Raw genomic sequence first — 14,642 nt, 5'->3', positions numbered from 1 at the left:
ATAACACAAAGTTCATCTGTCAATATCACTAAAATGTTAAGAAATTAGAAATCCTGCTTGATGGGCAAGAAAAAAAGAATCTTTGTTAATTGAATTGAAGAGTTTTAAAACCTGAGGCTTTTTATTGTAGGAACTAGTTGAATTGCAGACATGGTAACGATTTCAAAATCCCAGCAGCTCATAATAAGGACAAGCTTCTGCAGACATTTTTAAGTTAAAAAAAACTTTTAATATAAGAATCTTGATACAAAACTTTAATGCAAGTATGGGTATTAATACTTTCTGTATAGTAAAAAAATCAAAAGGTTACATCACTTCTCAGGTAAACAGCTTTTTCTTACAAAAGAAGTACCTGTGCAAACATAGTACGAAAATACGAGGTAAGACTGAAGCACCAAAGTCGTGCTCTACTCATAAATCTCAGAATTCCTTTAATGACAGTGAAGGAAAGGATGGAGTGTAGAAACTGAGGTAAATGTACATGTACTAGATAACAAGAAAAAAACTTTGTAGTTAAAGACCTTTACTTTGCATTAAGACTTTACTTGTCCTCTGATTCAACAATGAATTAAATTTATTTTTCAGTGAGTTGACTTTTAATGACCAATAAAGGAAAATACAGTCATTTATTTCTGACATTGTCGCCCAGTAGGTCCACGACATAATGAAACATGGGCCCCTGCTAATGTGTTTCCATTAATATAACAATCTCATTATTCTGTTCTCCTCTTACCTCATTTGGTTCTGCTATTATTCTGCTTTACATATGAAATAACGCTGACTTAACAGTAATAATCACCTCCTCCTCCTCCTCCGACATGACACCAGAGTGGTTTGTGTGGGAACGAGCACATGCCACGTGTTCAAGTGCAATCACTGTGGTACGTCCACAGTCGTCTGAAGCAGATAAGCATGACATGTCGGGACTGTCCCTGCAGGTCTCTACACAACAAGCAACACACTTTATATACTTTACTAATACTAGAGATATTGGACCACAGATTGTGTTGATATGGTGAAGCTCAGGGCTGAGCAGTATAAAGATACACTGTGATCACTGATGTATCTCCACACACAATTCTTCTGTTTCTATTACAATTCATTCTGTATTCGCACCACCAATTCATTTTTTAAAAATTATTTAGGCAACAACAAATTTGATGGTTTTATTTTTTTGGAGAAAAATGCTAATAAACTGAATGTCTATGGGTTATAGAGAGTTGGTTATAACAGGAAGTTACTCCAGTTTTCTGTCATTTTATAGACAAATAAATAATTAATCTGCAGATATTGAATTGGTGTTGAAAAGACCTGAGTTGTAACCCTACAATCTCCCTGATCATCAAGTTCTTGTCATACATAGTGTGTATGTGAACTACTGATGTGCAGTACAAGCACAAATTGGCTCTTAATCTGTTTCTACACAACAGACAAACTGAGCTCAAAACAAACTTTTGTTTGGATTTAGGTTATCCAAGGTTTTAAAGGGATCTGATAACAGTGTTGTGAAGATAGAAGTGAATATTGTTTCATACAGCTCAGCCCTGATGTCGCATCCGTTCCTGTTGATTCTGAGGACCAACAATAATAATATGTAGTGAACGATTTACTACATCAGACCATTCAGGTGACCGTAGTTATGTGATGACATGAATCCATATAAAAGCTTGGGAAGAAACTGCTGGTGAGCACTGTGTGTTGTCAGACCAAGTGGAAATGTACCTCTTCCTAATCGTTTCAAGTATGGTGTACCAATGTGTCACGAGACTTCATCATGTGTACCACAGGGCAGGACAGGCTCCACCCTGACAGGTCACATAACAGCGTTGAGGGTGTGAAACCACCACAGTTCACCGATAATAAACTGAGTATAGTCGAAGAATGTTCGACAAGTTACCAGACGAGCCGCATTTTTCAGACTGGTTTCTCCTCTATGTCCTGCTCTTCTTCATTTCTGTCGTCTTTGACGATCCCTTCATCGATACTCTCCAGCCTCAGTCTCTGACCGTCTAAGTATCTAGGTCTCGGCACCGCCCTCGTCACAAACAGCCCCCCAGGCAGAGCCAGACCCTCGCCAAACAGGGTGAGCTTAGCGTCGCTCTCTATGGCCATGGCCAGGCAGGAAGCAAAGGTGTCGAGAGATTTGTGCTCCTCTGCGTGGACTTGGGCTGAGGATGCGTTGAAGTTTTCAGCTGTGGAGAAAAGTGTAGATATTGAATTATTTGTTAACTAATCCTGATTTATTTTTCAAATCCTCAGTGAGTACGACGTTAACCCCCCTTTCTTATCTTTGGGGAAAGAGAGGAAATGACAGATACCTTTGGAATGCTCCACCTGGTCTTCAAAGGTGACCGAGCTCCTCCTCTTTCCGGACAGATTCCCGTGCTGCTGTTGTTGGGAGGAGCCGTCAACAGAGAAGTCATCCAGCAGCATCACGTCTGTGCCTGTGGGGGGAAACAAAAATCCTTGTTCACGGAAAGAAAGACTTTACAAATAATTTTAAATCTTATAATTAACCAGACAAGGACAGAAATGTGTTGGATAATTGGACATTTCTATGTTTACACTTGACATTACTTGTCTTATTTATGCCATCCTCAAATGAAAACATGAGCTGTGACACAGGAATGTGGAGCCTGTGGTAACAAAGCTAAGGGAGTATGACGCAATAGGGTTAGTAAGACCTTGTTACGACATTTCACACCTCATGTTTATAACGTTGTCTCCATTTTATATAGTAAAGATCAACAATAGAGCTTTCTAAAGTACACAATTTAACGGCATGAATGAAACGTTTGTTGGGAAAGATCCAACTTCTACTGGTAATAACCATCAGTAGTCATTGACCAAATGACTAAATTTATAATATGAAATATCACTGGACGAAGTGTGTTGTTAATGCACACATTTCCCCCCCACAATATAATACACAAAGGAAATGCAGGAGCTAATCACAGATGCATTAAAATCTGAATATCGGATGGCTTTGGGGGACTTGGCTTTTTTAAATCCTGCTGCTTCCTGTGTTCAACACTTACACGAGTCCTGAGTGAAACTGAAGCCGGTATCTCCTGTGCTGCTACCAGGGGCCAACAGATGCCCTCCACCAGCCAACATGGCCGTCAGGTGTGGAGACATACCCAAGTCTGGAAGGACACAAGCAAATTCTTATCATACGAAAATAATACACATCACATAAAATACGCCAAATAAAAAACAACACAACACAAAACGTTATACATTGATATAATATATTGAATTATCCTGAATGTATTAAAATTAATCATTGCATTCACTACCAATCTAATATTTTCGGGACAAAACTAATCAAATGCGATATTTTGTTTGTACCTCCCACTACAAATTCATTGAAAAAATATTTAGCAGATGTTATAAAATAATTTTGTTTATCTGAACATTGTTCTTGGTTTGGTGTGTACACACAATGACAGCAACTAGAAACCGGATTCACACTCTTTGTATGTGTAAACATTTTTAACCACATTTAGTCAAATATGACATATTAAAAGGTTCAGCATGTAGAATTTAGTGACACCTAGTGGTGAAGTTGTATGTTGCAGCTGAATACCCCTCACCATACCCTCCCCATCCAAACATGAATGAGAACCGGCGGCAGCCTTCAATTGTCATAAAAACTCAAAAGGTGTTTAGTTTGTCCACTAAAAAACATGGCGGCCTCAGTAGAGAGGACCCATCCCGATGTAAATATAAAGTATTTAAATATAATGGGTAATACAATTACATACGAGTGAAAACATCACTAGTATTATTTTATATTCAATTTCTGCCTTTCACCTAAATCTTACACCCTGAACCTTTACCATAAAAAAGTCAGAAATCCAAAATACAGAGATATACCAACATCCTCATTCATACTGAGCTGCACATTAATCTCTCCCACCTGTGATTCTATTGGAGATGCTGAAGAGTCGGGAATTCCTATGCCGAGTAGCAAACGACTCTCTGTAGTAGCGGTCTCCAAAGAACATCCCCAGCAGCTCCTTCCTCACCGTTTTATTCCACAAACCATAGATGAGTGGGTGGCACGCGGCGCTGCAAAAGGAAAGCCATGCGACCAGAGTCTCCAGCCCCTGAGATACACTCCCCTGTCCCCACAAAGCCTCGGTGCACACCACACTGACATACGGCCCCCACGTCACCAGGAAGGTGCCTATCACCACTAAAATGGTGACAAAGGCCTTGCATTGGCTCCCTGCGTACACCAGGCTCCGCCGGCTTCCACTAGAGGAATTTGAGGTGCTGGAGTTCTTGCGTCCGTTCTTCTGAGCTCCACTGGAGTCGTCCTGAGCCACCACGACTGTACCGCAGTGGACTTTACGAGCTTTCATGCGGGCAACGCGGAAAATGACACCATAGCAGGCCAGCATTATGATCAACGGCGGGAGGATGCACCAGCTGACCCAGAAGGCTGTGTAGCTCGGCTCTCTGTGCCAAGACGCAACGCAGGTCCACTTGTAGCAGTCAAACTCGAAGGAGGACCAGCCGAACAGAGGAGGCACACAGCCAATCAGAGAGTGTAACCACACGTAGGCGATGACCACGACGGCCCGGTTTCCTGTGATCTTCATGGGGTAGATCATCGGGTAGAGCACTGCGTAGTACCTGTTCCGACAAAAGAGGAAACTAGTAAGGAAAGCACCAAGTAGGGAGACTTAACACCTTTTTTCAAGGAGCCTTCTGGCCCAATTAACAGAGACGACTCAGATCTGAATGTGTGAAACAGGAACTCAAGGCTGCACTTTCCCCTTCAACAATGATTTCTGAAAAGCTGAAAACAGGAGAAACAGAGAACAAAAGCATGTAGTGTATCACCCCGAGGTTCTTGTGGTAATTAGAACAGCAGTGAGAACAGTAGGGATTGTATGTTTCAGAGAACATTTACAGGAGGGCTTAGTCACTTGCAATAAAGTTGTAATACAGTAATTTGTCATCATACACTGCACAATTACACTGAGGGAAACAGAAGGGGAAAAAAAAAAATTATGTGTTGTTGAACAAAAAAAACTGAAAAAAACTGAGAAAACCCGTATCAAGGGAATGTTTAGGCCTTTTTTTTTTTTACAAGATACACTATTAAAACAATTAATCAAATAAAATATTTTATTTGTATTTATCTAAATAAGATTAAACATGAAATAACCATTAAATAACAGCACCATTCTTAAGAATGTTTAAAAAAAATCATCAAGCTTAATATTAGTAATGAGTAGTTACTTGATTAGCGATGTACATGTAGGCAGTTTCAACTGTCACGTTTTTATTTTTAATTGAAATAACCTGGGCTCTACAGATGAATGGTGCATTCAGGTCAGAGGACATTTGAACTGGCTCTGTGTAAGTCTGTCTAATGCTTGTCACTTGAGTTGGGAAAATCTCTAAGAAAATACCATGACCTAAGTGGGTTGTTAACTAATCTTATTTACAAGGATGCAGACTGAACTTAAAGGGGAAAAAAACTTAGACTTATTGAGTTAGTGAGCATGCACGTGTTTCTTTCAGAGTCCACTACAGCAGAAACACGCTTTGTTTTAGACAGAGGTAAACAGGCAGTTTGCATTTACCACAACAGGTTTATTGCTCACAGAATATGAAAAAATGTCTCATAACTTATGGTAAATTATTTGTCAGTCAGTGAGGGAAATTACTGCTGCATAAGGAATGAAACATTAACATGAACGTTTTAAGAAATATGAATTTTTAATGTCCCTTCAAAAATGTACGCAATAAATAATTTCCTGCTGTCCCCAGACTTGTGTACAACTGTAATCATCAATTGCGTTTAGGGGCTAAACTATAGAACATACGCGTATACCCAACATGCTTTGTAACTGTTTTTATTTGGCCATGAAAAGGCTGCTCCACTGATGACAAATGCTGGGCCATGTTTCCAGTGATTAGACTCGCTTTAATTACAGTGGCACAAATAAGAATGTGTATTAAGGAAGTCAAGCGTTCCTTCTCAGCAGTAACCTGCCTCACGCTCACCGACACGTGGAAGCTGCCGACAACAATCTGATGCAGCTGCACTGGTAATGGTGGCAGTTAACGGTCGTAGTCAAAGGCACGGGAACCAATTCTGACCACACAAACGTTCCTCTGTTTACCTCAAACCACTGTTTTCTCTGCACGACAGAAAAAGTCTGAATTTAAACATGCATCATTCAAACATTTACAACCGATAACATGAATAATGCATCACGTTTAATTAGAAGAGTTTGTCATGAGAATTGTTATGAAATGACTCAATTGCCCCCGGCTCTTGTTTTCAAGCAATCAATCAATCAAATTTTATTTGTATAGCCCATATTCACAAATCACAATTTGTCTCATAGGGCTTTAACAAGGTGTGACATCCTCTGCCCTTAACCCTCAACAAGAGTGAGGAAAAACTACTAAAAAAACCTTTTAACAGGGTAAAAAGAACGTAGAAACCTCAGAGAGAGCCACATGTGAGGGATCCCTCTCCCGGGATAGATGTCAAGTGTTACACCATGCAACTTAACAGAACTCAGCACCAACCTGTCAATGGCGATAGCCCCGAGGGTGAGCATGCTGGCCGAGCTGATGAGCAGGTAGAGCAGGGCGGTGAAGTTGCACCACACCACCCCGAACACCCACTCCCTCTTTGCCGAGCTCACGGCCACGAACGGCAGCACCAGCATGGACAGCAGCAGGTTGGACAGGGTCAGGCTGAACACAAACTTGTTGCTGGGCGTGAGCAGATAAGGCCTGCGATAAAGGGTGACCACGACCAAGAGGTTCCCCAGGCAGGCGAGGAGTGTGATGGTCACTATAGAGACCCACTCCAGGGCAGCCAGACCCTCACCATTGCCGGCTGCGGTGCAGTTCCTACTGGTGTTCATGGTGAGAGGTTGGGCCACCGGACAGGTGAAGGAATGGTAGGAGACTGTTAAAGAACAAGACATGGACAAAAAGAAAGATGGTAAAAGAAATGAAAACCTACAGTTATTATTATTATATAGAAAATGACCTTGTATACATACTACACACACATTTTTTATTTCTGTATCATGTCAACGCATTTGGCCAGGGATTACAAGACACCCCTATTTACACACACACACACACACACAGTTTTATATATACAGAACATGTGGAAAAAAGGGACATACACATATATATATATCTTTAAATTGACTTGATAAATAGCCTTTTCTGCTCCTCTCCTGGATTTTATTCAGGCTAATTTATAAGTTTAAACAAATGAAACAACCAAACACTACATTTAAGTATTAAGTAATCTCAAACTTAACTAGCTTCAACATTTAAATGCTTCTTACATATTTATGCATTAGTAATAATAATGATGTCATAACATAATATAAAGGGCTGTAACTAATGACCATTGTGATCATCAATTCATCTTTTGATCGCTTCCCCAATAAATCATCACGTTTATGAAATGTAAACAGATTTCTCAGGTCATGTCTGACAAAACCTGAAAATAAGAAAACCAGCAGAATGTCACAGCAGCCTGAGCATATTTGACATTTTTGCTTGAAAATGACAGAAACAAATAATCGATGATCAAAATGTGCAGGTCCAACACTAGTAACATTAAATCACATACATGACAACAAGAAACAACGTGTCTACTACTTTTGTTTTATTAAAAAAAAACTAATCTGAAGGATCCTGTGGCACAAGTTTACATTCTTTCCAAGCTGTAAAAATGGAGCTCAGGAGTCTGGAGGATTAAACCCTTAAGAGGTAAAAGTTCGCAGTTTCAGAACAAAGTAGTGAAGCTGTTAAACCTGACACTGTCACGTTAGCCTCGTTAGTTTACGTTGTTTTCCAGCGGATTTGTTAGCATCTCTCAGCTCGGGTTAAAGTCAAACTGCTCACAGTAAAACTACGGGAGTGAAAGTAAACTTTAAAACGCGGTGTTGTCCTCCTCCTCATCTCAGTACGGACACACATCAACTTTATCAAAGTGTAGAAAGAAGAAAAGAGTGAGAACACATCGCGAGCTGAAACGTCAGCCCTGGGTTAGCCCGGGTTAGCTTCCAAACTTTCTCCCATTGTCCGCCGCTGAAACGCGTCCACTTCTCCCCCCTCTTACCTGCTCGGGCTCGGCTCGGCGGCGCCACATGTTCGGCCCTGCGGCGACAAAACCTCCATCTTCTGCTTTCACGCTCGGACCCGCTGGGACGGAGGGCTGGGGGATCTCTGGAGGACCCGGGACACCGCGGGGTCTGGCAACATCGGAGCCCAATCACACTCGACCAGCGGCGGCTGCAATGGCGTCCACCTCCTCCCCCCCCTCCTCCAGTGTGTGGGTGGTCCAGCCGTGTTTTGCTTGAGCACTTATTCAGCCTCCAGCTCAGATAATGTCATGTTTTTACGTCGCTACAGCTTCAGAAGCGCTTCAAACCGTTTAAAGGACATTTGAATCCATCCTCTGGTTCCACGTGAAGCTCAAGCGTCTGGTCTCATATCAGAAATAACTATATAAACACAGTATAAACGTATACATGTGTCTTTAGTGACGATCTGTTGATATTTGTGAATGAAGCCTCTTTTCCCAGCCGGACCACCCACGTGGATCAGAGCTTCCCGCACTAACGCGTCACCCTCCGTCAGCCAATGAGAAGCAGGGAAGCAATACGGATTCCGTCCATATGGTGGCGCAGTCTGCCTAATGATGCACCCAGGGTGACACTGAATCTGATAAATATGAATATTGTAATATCATTATAATATCTATATAACAACACATGCATGTAGATAATATATAAAATAAGAAGCTCCAAAGTAAAACTAATGCAGTCTAATGTAGCAGACCTGCAGTAAATCCTACATATGTGAATGCTATGATCAGTATTTGTGTTTTATTGCATTGCTTGTGTTTTGTGTATTTCATAACTCGTGGTGGCGGCTGATCCTGGATTGATTATAACAAGACTGCTTGATATTCTCACATATTCTTATTACTGGCAACAACTCCTCCATTTCAATTGTCATCGCTGCTCCCTTCATTTCTATCAGACATTTTCTTATGAAAAATACTTTAAACATTGACACACTTCTCCATTATGCTAAAAACTGTTTCCTCTAATCAATGTTGTAAATATTTTGATGCCTTCAGTTACATACATACGGCATCTATCGCACTTCTGTCCGTCCGGGGAGAGGGATCTCTCACATGTGGCTCTGAGGTTTCTATTTTGTTTCCACTCTGTTACTAGGTTGGTTTTTTGGTAGTTTTTCCTCACTGTTGTTGAGGGTTAAGAACAGAGGACATCGCACCTTGGTAAGCCCTATGAAAGCAGCTGTGGTTGGGTGTAGAATATACAATGTTAGTTCTTAACTCGATGTCTGTACTGTCTCAGTGTCCTCTGTCTCTTCATGTGATCCCAGTCTGACTCCGTGAAGTTCAATTTTCATTATGAATGAATCTCCTCATTAATAAATGTATTATTTGGAAAGGACAAGAAACTAAGGCAGCTCTTGCCTTCTGGCAGTGTTTGTAAGGACTGAAATTATTTATAGTGTTTGGTATTCTTTCTTTTTGTCCCATGATTCTGCATCAAACCTTAAGGGACAAAACTCAGAGAAAACCTAAAAAAAACAGATATTTACACTCACAAAAATGACATGAAGACATATTTAACCACTGGTTAGAGATATTTATTGAAAAACTAAATATTTATTTATTTCAATATCTCTACATTGCCCAGGTTTGTTTAAATCTTTAGTCCATTTGCTAAGACGTGTAAACATTTTACATTATAGCAATCAACAACAACTGTATATGTGATTATCACATGTGATCCATACTGCTGCTGTGAGTCAGCAGGGATTATTTATTTTGTATTATATGTTATTTATGTCGCCATTTTGGATTTTGGTATTTCTTTTTGATTATCTTCTATCTGGGCATGTTTAATGCATGACACAAAAATAAAATAAACTCAAAATCCAATCTATACATTTATTTTCTTACTGTAATAAACTATACTTTTCTATTGGATCCAATCCTGGAAATGAGTCTGCAGTAACATAATGTTTATAATTGTCATAAACTGGCTGAGATATGTAAAAACAGTGGTTTTGGTATGATCACGCTCGGCCTAACGTGTTGTACAAGTTGCTAATCTTTTCTCTTTCAGTAACACACATTGAAAAGCTACATTTCCAATTTAAACTTGCCACAATCATTGCTCTCAGTCACAGTTTAGATTTAAATTTAAATTTAGAATGTAAACAGAAAACCTTGCACAGCAGCAGTCTCCTATTGAAGAGCAGGGCCAGGCAAACCATGCCATCTGTGCTCTAAATCAAAAAGATGTTGACACAACGACTTTGGACTCATCCATCTTGTGTGAAGATGGTGAACAAGAAATCGTCTCGTCCTGCAGATATCACATGCAGCCTGATTATTACACCACGTTAAGACCTGAGGTTAGAACTTCGGCATGGGGATCTGTGGAGCGTAGTCAGTCAGGAGAGAAACCATCAGACCCTGAGAGAGAAGAGAAACATGCTGATTAATACCATGAACACGAAGGAGGTTAAAGACTGAGAGGATCTAATATATCTCACACAAGGTTCCTGTGAAACCTGTTTTTCATCTCACCATGATTGTCCACTTCCTGTTCTCAGCCTCAGGGAAGACCAGGGAGCGGGAGGAGTAGAAAACCTCGTCATCCACCTCCTCCATTTTACGGGGGAGACAGTGAAGGAAGGTCCAGTCTGGTTTGGCCACACTTCCTGTCTGAAATGACCCAAAATACAAAGGTCTTAATGAAGTATGAACCAGTTTACAATCCCTACACATCTAGTTATTTTATTCACAGAATTCATTTTTAGTGCCTTTGGACAGTAACAGAAATTCAGTATTTGTATTGACCAATTTATTTTTTGTGCATTTTTACAGATAATATCACACAGGCAGTTTTGTTCGTATGATAATCTACCGTGAAAATAATTTTCTCAGTTTATAAAAAGTGCATCTGATTTAATTTTGACCTTGGGTCCTTTTTCATATAAATAAAGCAACACACACTTAACACACAGTTAAATGCTGCTGCCTTGTTTAGAGTCAGCTATTCTTACAGGAGCCTGTTTGAGACATAGTGGGTGTTTTTCAGTGATAGTGTGTGTACAGTTGTGTGGGAACAGGCTCCTGCTTATTTCACCTAAGCGACAGGCATGTTGGTGGGTGGCCCTTTCTCCTCTCTGTACCAAACAAAGTCTGAAAAAGTCAAGATGTTGGATTGTTCCTTAAATATGAATAAAAATACTCAAATAGATTTTACCTTCATTGTAATCTGGTAACCATGAAAGTCTTTGAGCCTCTTCTTTTTCTCCTCCTCCTGTCCCATGCTGACCCAGGTGTCAGTCACCAAAACGTTGCTGCCGTGTGCGGCCTCCATCGGGTCAGAGGTCAAAACAAGCTGCGTCCCGTGCTGAGACAAAAATAAAATAACATACTCATTTAAAATGGTATCAGACCTAAGGTATGTTTATAGGAATGACGCCTAATGATGAGCTCACCTCTTTGCAGAGTTTCTGTGCCTCTTGAATAACACTCCTCTCTGGCTCATACCCCTGTTAATAAAGATAGAGTTTCAGGTTCATTTCTGGTTAGAAAAGCTGATGTAGATGGAGATACAGAAACTTAATGATTTGTTCCTCAAACATTTCCTCTCTCAAGACTATAAGGGATTATATTTTTTATTGCAAAAAGCTCAGAACATAGCAGACAACAATGATCTAGGTTGAAACATTCAAGACTAAAAGATGTTTGATCTGAAAGTTCAATCAACCCACAGATTCTGAGGGATCTGATGAAACTGCATCGAGCTCATGTTCCGTCAGATGGCCTCAAGATTTAGTAGAAAACCTTGCAGAGTAATATGTTCCACTGCACTGCGTTTCACCACTTTGTGCCAAATATTGGATCATTTTTGGTTTTGCACATTTCTACTTGGACTTGTGGCTGAACTGGGGACAAACCAAACCCCATCTCTCAATCATCCAAGAGCCGCCGACAGTTCTCTGCCTGCCTCTACACCTGCAAACTACAAAACGACCATCTGCAAACGGAAATATAAAAGTGGACTCAAAGAGAAGACAAATGCTTGCGATGGAGTATAACGAGACAAACCTTTGGTGTAGCAATCTTAAGATGGACGCCCAGTTTGGCTGCAGTCATCATGAAGGAGTGGAGGACGTTGTTGCCGTCTCCAATCCAGCTCACTGTTAATCCACTGAGCGACCCATAATGCTCCTGTAGCAGAGAGGTAATTTTAAAACACTACATCATTATCATTTATCGGGTAAAAATTTGGGTCAATTGAAGAGTTAGATACCTGTAAAGTGAGGAAGTCGGCCAGGATTTGGATTGGGTGGTAGAGGTCGGAGAGACCGTTGATGATGGGGACGGAGGCATCTTTATCCAGCTCCTCTAACGTGGAGTGACTGTAAACTCGGGCCAAGACAATATCACAGAATCCTGAGAGAACCCTGAGGAGGAGGATGAAACATTGAGCATGGGACTGAGGTTCACATACGAGATCAGACACACGGTCCTGTCACTTCAAAAATATGGATTGTTACCAAAAAGAAAAGTTAATTGGTTGGATTATGTCAGAATCTAAGTCTAAATCAAATGGCATCAAAATGAACAGGAGGACAGTGCTCGAGACCATCGGGACCATATCGCCTGGTAAAAATGAACAAATCACCTCCTGACTATAAGTCTCACCTGGCTGTGTCTGCACAGCTCTCATTCACTCCCAGGTGGATGTCCTGAGAGGTGAGGAAACAGGGGTGTCCACCCAGCAGAGCAAAACCTGCAATTATGACATTTAGACAACTTCAATTTGCCGATAGAGCTTGAAAATACATTTAGATGATTTAGCTCAAGTGTGTGTGTGGATGTGGTCCAGGTATTTTTCATGCACTCATGTTGTGGGGGACCTAGATCTGTTTACACAGTTACATTATGGAGACTGGAGACAAAACCCCATAACGTAAATCATTACATTTTAATGTGAAGACACGTTTTTCAGTTTGGTTTCGGTTAAGTTTAAGTTAAGGTTAGGTTTAGGGAAGTAGTTACCATGGTTAAGATTAGAGTCCCCATGTTAGGCAATGTAATGTTCTCCGAAGTCATGGAGACACAACTGCGTGTGTGTGTGTTACTGCTGCACAGAGGCTTTGTTACAGGGATGCACTGAAAGTCGTCCTTTCAGCAGTTCTTTTGTGTCCATACAACAATAACTTTGAGCCCAGCACACAGTGAGAAGTCACATTCTTCAATGAGTGTTCAAATAAATGTAATAATGGACATTTGTGTGAACTTAACAAATGAAAACTGTCCAGTGCATTTATTAGTTTTACTTACAATGACCCACCTCCACTATCATTCATGTGAAAGTCTAACTGAGCCACATGGCACACACCAGAGCAGATAACAGCACAACACCTGTTTCTGTGGACATTCTTGTTCTGGTGCTCCTCTTCTCAAATATCATAGCAATGGACTTTCCTTGCAGAAGAGGAAGATACTAAAATAGAAATGATATTAAGTTTGTGACCCACACAGATGATGCACAAACTGAGAACACTTTTAAAAAATGGATAATGAATACACAGCTTTAGTTATGCAGTAACATACCTGTTTCTCATGTTTGATCCTGTGTTTCAAATCTCCAGACACCCACAACAACCTCTTGATCTCATCTGAGCTGAAATCTTTCAGAGTGAGACAACTGCGACCTTTCAAACTCACCGGGGCGAAGGAAGCAGCTCCACAGCTGACCAGGGGAACGAATGAAATCAAAATGCATGAAACATTCTCTACACTTTAATTGCAGAATAACATGAAAACCAACGTGCAAAGTTAAAAATAACTCATGTGGAGCTTCTCACCTAAACCCGCGTGCAGAGCGGCTGTGCAAAGTTTTCAGACATTTGAAAACTGGGCTGTGGACGGAAAACAGTTTAACAAACATTGCAGCGCAAAATACAAATTCAGTGGAAGCGCTTTTGTTGATTCAAAGTTTCATCAGCATTGATTCACTGCCTCTCAGCCACATGCAGCCGGAGAGTCACCAGCCAACCGACAGCGTGGCTGCCGGTGACGTCAGTGCAGGGGGAGGAGAGGAGGCGGGGCTTCGCGCTGCAGGACTGATGATGTAATATTAGAAACCAAAGCCTGCACAGAGAACACATCTCTACATATTATACATCCTCTGTGCAGGAGTTGTACATGTGAAGTGAAAGGCAACTGGACTTGTTTGTGTTTCTTGAATCTGTGCTTTTTTTCCTCTGTTTGCAAGATTTTTTTTCAAACTTTTCAATCAAATTCAGAATCTTTTCTGTTGTTTTTTTTCAGTTTGAATGAAAGTAGGTTATTTAACAAACAAAAAACGTTTTTTTCTCAATAAACACAAACACTGTATTTTAAATAAAATGTGTATTTTATGGTCTTATATCTAATCTCTTCGTCTTGTACTTACCTATACATCCTGTTAACAAATGTTTTCCCTTTTTCTGAAAAGTCTCTCTTTCCATTTTAAACATCTACTGATTCTCATAAAGCAAGGCACATTTTTTTGAGCCATGTC

At 40.6% G+C, this 14,642-nt stretch overlaps 2 protein-coding genes across 2 annotated transcripts; both read right to left on the bottom strand.

Moving 5' to 3' along the window:
• Positions 1-89: 89 nt before the first annotated feature.
• On the bottom strand, positions 90-8,651 carry gpr161a (G protein-coupled receptor 161a). The gene is made up of 6 exons (XM_035175299.2): positions 8,126-8,651; positions 6,562-6,949; positions 3,923-4,644; positions 3,039-3,146; positions 2,319-2,444; positions 90-2,192 (listed from the first exon to the last, which is right to left on the bottom strand). The coding sequence occupies exons 2-6, from the start codon at positions 6,903-6,905 to the stop codon at positions 1,915-1,917; spliced, it is 1,578 nt and encodes a 525-aa protein (XP_035031190.1). The 5' UTR covers positions 6,906-6,949; positions 8,126-8,651; the 3' UTR covers positions 90-1,914.
• Positions 8,652-9,678: 1,027 nt separating this feature from the next.
• Positions 9,679-14,152, bottom strand: otc (ornithine transcarbamylase). Its single transcript, XM_035175302.2, has 10 exons — positions 13,945-14,152; positions 13,691-13,829; positions 13,499-13,580; positions 12,776-12,863; positions 12,381-12,534; positions 12,176-12,298; positions 11,563-11,616; positions 11,325-11,474; positions 10,643-10,780; positions 9,679-10,528 (listed from the first exon to the last, which is right to left on the bottom strand). The coding sequence occupies exons 1-10, from the start codon at positions 14,025-14,027 to the stop codon at positions 10,469-10,471; spliced, it is 1,071 nt and encodes a 356-aa protein (XP_035031193.2). The 5' UTR covers positions 14,028-14,152; the 3' UTR covers positions 9,679-10,468.
• Positions 14,153-14,642: the final 490 nt, after the last annotated feature.

The sequence above is a fragment of the Hippoglossus stenolepis genome, chromosome 13 (genome assembly GCF_022539355.2).
Source record: "Hippoglossus stenolepis isolate QCI-W04-F060 chromosome 13, HSTE1.2, whole genome shotgun sequence".
Lineage (NCBI taxonomy): Eukaryota > Metazoa > Chordata > Actinopteri > Pleuronectiformes > Pleuronectidae > Hippoglossus > Hippoglossus stenolepis.
The sequence above is the reverse complement of the archived record's forward strand: the minus strand, read 5'-3'. Positions and strand labels throughout refer to the sequence as shown.

What these genes read in the sequence shown, in the direction of transcription:
- gpr161a (XM_035175299.2), bottom strand. Translation starts at nt 6,905, where the DNA reads ATGAACACCAGTAGGAACTGCACCGCAGCCGGCAATGGTGAGGGTCTG. An exon ending in CAGTTTCACTCAGGACTCGT is followed by an intron (nt 2,445 to 3,038) that starts GTAAGTGTTGAA and finishes TTCCCCCCACAG; the next exon opens with GCACAGACGTGATGCTGCTG. An exon ending in CCAGGTGGAGCATTCCAAAG is followed by an intron (nt 2,193 to 2,318) that starts GTATCTGTCATT and finishes TTTTCTCCACAG; the next exon opens with CTGAAAACTTCAACGCATCC.
- otc (XM_035175302.2), bottom strand. Translation starts at nt 14,027, where the DNA reads ATGTTTGTTAAACTGTTTTCCGTCCACAGCCCAGTTTTCAAATGTCTG. An exon ending in CGCTCTGCACGCGGGTTTAG is followed by an intron (nt 13,830 to 13,944) that starts GTGAGAAGCTCC and finishes TCCCCTGGTCAG; the next exon opens with CTGTGGAGCTGCTTCCTTCG. An exon ending in TTAAGATTGCTACACCAAAG is followed by an intron (nt 11,617 to 12,175) that starts GTTTGTCTCGTT and finishes CTTTATTAACAG; the next exon opens with GGGTATGAGCCAGAGAGGAG.